This window comes from Triticum urartu, chromosome 3A, assembly GCF_056163025.1.
Source record: "Triticum urartu cultivar PI428250 chromosome 3A, HENAU_Tu73, whole genome shotgun sequence".
NCBI lineage: Eukaryota > Viridiplantae > Streptophyta > Magnoliopsida > Poales > Poaceae > Triticum > Triticum urartu.
This window is the reverse complement of record NC_141875.1, coordinates 214,563,565-214,567,922: the sequence shown is the minus strand read 5'-3', so window position 1 is coordinate 214,567,922 and position 4,358 is coordinate 214,563,565. Positions and strand designations below refer to the sequence as shown.

The following is a 4,358-nucleotide window of genomic DNA, read 5'->3' as shown; positions in this document are numbered from 1 at the left end:
AGAGGTCCGCAAGCTGCAAGAGGCCGGCGTCATTCGGGAGGTGCGGCACCCGAATTGGCTAGCCAACCCGGTCATTGTCCCCAAGAAGGGTGGAAAGGAGCGCATGTGCGTCAACTTCATGAGCCTCAACAAATCTTGCCATCAGGATCCTTTCCCTCTTCCGCTCATCGACCAGATCATCGACTCCACCGCCAAGTGCGGCCTGCTGTGCTTCCTGGACGCCTTCTCGGGCTACCACCCGATCAAGATGGCAGTGCAGGATGTCGAGAAGACATTGTTCCTTTCCCCATGCGGGATGTACTGCTACACCTGCATTCCCTTTGGGCCGCGGAATGCCAGCGCGGCCTTTCAGCGATCGATGCACATCGCTCTGGGTCTGCAGCTCGGGAGGAACGCTTAGGCATACGTCGATGACATAGTGGTTAAGTCACAGGAAGCAAGGACCCTTGTCGAAGATCTAGAAGAAATGTTCGCCAACCTGCACAAGGTAAACCTGCGGCTCAATCCGGAGAAGTGTGTCTTCCGTGTCCTATCCAGCAAGTTGTTGGGTTTCCTAGTGTCGCATAGAGGGATCGACGCTAACCTAGAGAAGGTCAAGGCAATAGAAAGGATGAGCCCACCGCAGACCATCAAGGAGATGCAGAAGCTCGCGGGCTGCATGACTTCGTTGGGGCGTTCCATCTCCAAGCTCGGCAAGCGTGCCCTCCCGTTATTCAAGCTGATGAAAAGGAAGGGGCCGTTCAAATGGACTCTGGAGGAAGAGGTGGCCTTCCAAGACCTCAAGAGGTATCTCACCAACCCGCCGGTGATGGTGGCGCCTCGACCTCTTGAGCCCCTGGTGCTTTACCTGGCCACCACACCTCACTCGGCAAGCGCATCACTCGTGGCGGTCTGGGAAGAGCGCGCGGGTGCGGATGCGCGGCGCAGCGCCCCGCGCACAGCCGCACCGTTGCCACCTTAGGATGGCGCTCCTGAGGCCTCGACTACCCCACCGCACGACAAGGCTCCCGAGGCCCCCTCGTCTCAAGCGGGGATGGACATCGTCGACACCCCTTCCCTCGTCGAGCACCCCGTGTACTTCGTCAGCACGGTGCTGCGTGACGCACGCGCACGCTACCCCATGCCATAGAAGCTCCTGCCCGCACTCCTCGTCGCCTCCAAGAAGCTACGCCACTACTTCCAAGGCCACCCCATTAAGGTCATCTCCGCGTACTCCCTGGAGAAGGTGCTCCGGAGCCCCAATAACGCAGGGAGGGTTGATGAGTGGAACATCAAGCTGCAGGCGTTCCAGCTGGAGTTCAGCACCACCAGGGTCATCAAGGGTGCAACCCTCGCTCACTTTGTGGCGGAATGGACTGATGCCCCTGACCAAGGGGTGGGTGAAGACTGCTCCCTCGCACCCGGAGATGACGCGCCCTACGGCTGGGTCATGTACTTCGATGGCGCGTTCGCGCGCCAGGGCGCAGGGGCTGGGGCCGTACTCATCTCGCCTACCAAAGACAAGCTCTACTACGCCGTACAGCGCTGCTTTCAGCATGGCGAGAAGGTATCCAGCAACATCACGAAGTACGAGGGCCTAATCGCCAGCCTCAGGGCCCCGGCGGCCCTAGGGGTCAAGCGTCTCACCATCAAGGGTGATTCTCAGCTCCTCGTCAACTTCTCCAACAAGGAATACAAGCCTAAGGACGAGCACATGGAGGCATACCTAGAAGAGGTACGCAAAAATGAAAAATGATTCTTGGGCTTGGAATTGCAGCATGTACCGTGTGGCACGAACAAGGAGGCGGACGGCATCGCCAAGAGGGCATCCTGGCGCGAACCCCAGATGCATGGTGTCTTCGAGGAACGGCTCTTCAAGCCATCGGCGCCCACCCCACTGCAGGCCCGGCGCTGCTTCGGGAGGAACCGCCCATGGCCCCCCTCCTCGGGCGCTCTAGCCTGCAGTCTGACCTCCGGAGCCCGCCTGCTCCTGGCGCTCGAACCTCAGGAGGGGTGCTGGACCAAGGAGTTCATGGCGTACCTGCTCCGAGGCACCTTGCCGGAGAAGGAGGAATAAGCAGAATGTGTGGCCCGTTAGGCCACCGCTTACTGCTTGCAAGACGGCGGGCTCTACAAAAGGCACCCAAACGATGTCTCGCTGTGGTGCATCTCCAAGGAGCAAGGGTGCGAGCTGCTGGCTGACATCCACGGTGGGTATTGTGGGCACCACTCTTCGTCACGCACCCTCATGGGCAAGGCGTTCCATAGTGGGTTCTACTGGCCCACGACGCTCAACGATGCCACTGAGCTGGTGAGATCCTATGAGGCCTGTCAGTTTCATGCCAAACAGATCCACCAGCCCGCTGGATATCCTGGGCCCATTTCCCCAAGGAGTCGGGGGCTACCGCTGCCTCTACGTCGCCATTGACAAATTCACCAAGTAGGCGGAGGTGGAGCCCGTGCGCACCATCCCAGCTGGTTCGGCCGTCAAGTTCATCAAGGGCCTCGTGAGCCGCTTTGGGGTCCCCAACCGTATCATATCACTAACAATGCCTCTCAGTTCATGAGCAATCTCTTCAAAACATATTCTACTAACCTTAGAACGCAGATATGCTACGCTTCAGTGGCGCACCCATGGAGTAACGTCCAAGCCGAACACACCAGCGCGGAGGTCCTGAGAGGCCTCAAGACGAGGAGCTTCAAGAAGAAACTCGAGGCCTGCAGCAGGGGCTGGCTCGATGAGCCTCGGTCCGTGTTGTGTTCCATCCACACCACCGCGACTAAGCCCACCGGCGAGACCCCGTTCTTCCTCATCTACGGGGCTGAGGCGGTCTACCCTCACAAGGTCAAACATCGCTCCCCGTGGGTCTTGGCGTTTGACGAGGCACGACAGGACGCCTCGCGGGGGATGGACCTCGTGGAGAAAATACGCCCTATAGGCAATAATAAAGTTGTTATTTTATATTTCCTTATATCATGATAAATGTTTATTATTCATTCTAGAATTGTATTAACCGGAAACTTGATACATGTGTGGATACATAGACAAAACACCGTGTCCCTAGTAAGCCTCTACTAGACTAGCTCGTTAATCAAAGATGGTTAAGTTTCCTAACCATACACATGTGTTGCAATTTGATGAACGGGGTCACATCATTAGGAGAATGATGTGATGGACAAGACCCATATGTTAGCTTAGCATATTGATCGTTCAGTTTTATTGCTATTGCTTTCTTCATGTAAAATACATATTCCTTCGACTATGAGATTATGCAACTCCTGGATATCGGAGGAATACCTTATGTGCTATCAAACGTCACAACGTAAATGGGTGATTATAAATATGCTCTACAGGTATCTTCGAAGGTGTTTGTTGGGTTGGCATAGATCGAGATTAGAATTTGTCACTCCGAGTGTCGGAGAGGAATCTCTAGGCCCTCTCGGTAATACACATCATAAGAAGCCTTGCAAGCAAAGTAACTATATGAGTTAGTCACGAGATGATGTATTACAGAACGAGTAAAGAGACTTGCCGGTAACAAGATTGAACTAGGTATGAATATACCGACGATCGAATCTCGAGCAAGTAACATACCGATGACAAAGGGAATAACGTATGTTGTCATTACAGTTCGACCGATAAAGATCTTCGTAGAATATGTAGGAGCCAATATGAGCATCCAGGTTCCACTATTGGCTATTTACCAGAGAGGTGTCTCGGTCATGTCTACATAGTTCTCGAACCCGTAGGGTCTGCAGGCTTAACGTTCATTGATGATATAGTATTATATGAGTTATGTGATTTGGTGACCGAATGTTGTTCGGAGTCCTGGATGAGATCACGGATATGACGAGGAGTCTTGAAATGGTCGAGAGGTAAAGATTGATATATAGGACGATGGCATTCGGACACCAGAAGTGTTCCGGAGGGTACCGGGTACTTATCGGGTCACCGGAAAGGAGTTTCGGGCACCCCCGACAAAGATATGGGCCTTATGGGCCAAGTGAGGAAACACACCAGCACTAGTGCGCCCCTACAGAGGCCAGGCCTATGAGGAAGAGAAGGAAATAGGGGAGGGCAAGGAAAGTGTGGATTAGGATTCCTACTTCCTTCCCTCTCCCCCCCCTCTTTCCTTCCCCCTCGGTTATATATGGTAGGGGGCGCGCGCGGCTTGGGAGGGACTCCAAGTAGGATTCCTCCTACTTGGGCGCCTCCTATGGCTGCTCCTCCCTCTCTCCCTCCCACCTATATATATGAGGAGGGGGCACCTAGCACAGTACACGAACAATTGTTAGCCGTGTGCGGAGCCCCCCTCCACAGTTTACGCCTCCGGTCATATCTTCGTAGTGCTTAGGTTAAGCCCTGCGCGGATCACTTC

At 54.6% G+C, this 4,358-nt stretch overlaps 1 protein-coding gene across 1 annotated transcript; it reads left to right on the top strand.

Moving 5' to 3' along the window:
* The first annotated feature begins 466 nt into the window (after positions 1-466).
* LOC147979249 (uncharacterized) lies at positions 467-2,056 on the top strand. The gene is made up of 3 exons (XM_087515104.1): positions 467-805; positions 1,130-1,714; positions 1,757-2,056. The coding sequence occupies exons 1-3, from the start codon at positions 467-469 to the stop codon at positions 2,054-2,056; spliced, it is 1,224 nt and encodes a 407-aa protein (XP_087371230.1).
* The last annotated feature ends 2,302 nt before the right edge of the window (positions 2,057-4,358 follow it).

Coding starts and splice junctions, on each gene's coding strand:
- LOC147979249 (XM_087515104.1), top strand. CDS start 467: ATGTTCGCCAACCTGCACAAGGTAAACCTGCGGCTCAATCCGGAGAAG. Junction 806..1,129: donor GGTATCTCACCAACCCGCCG/GTGATGGTGGCG, acceptor CCCATGCCATAG/AAGCTCCTGCCCGCACTCCT. Junction 1,715..1,756: donor TGGAGGCATACCTAGAAGAG/GTACGCAAAAAT, acceptor TTGGAATTGCAG/CATGTACCGTGTGGCACGAA.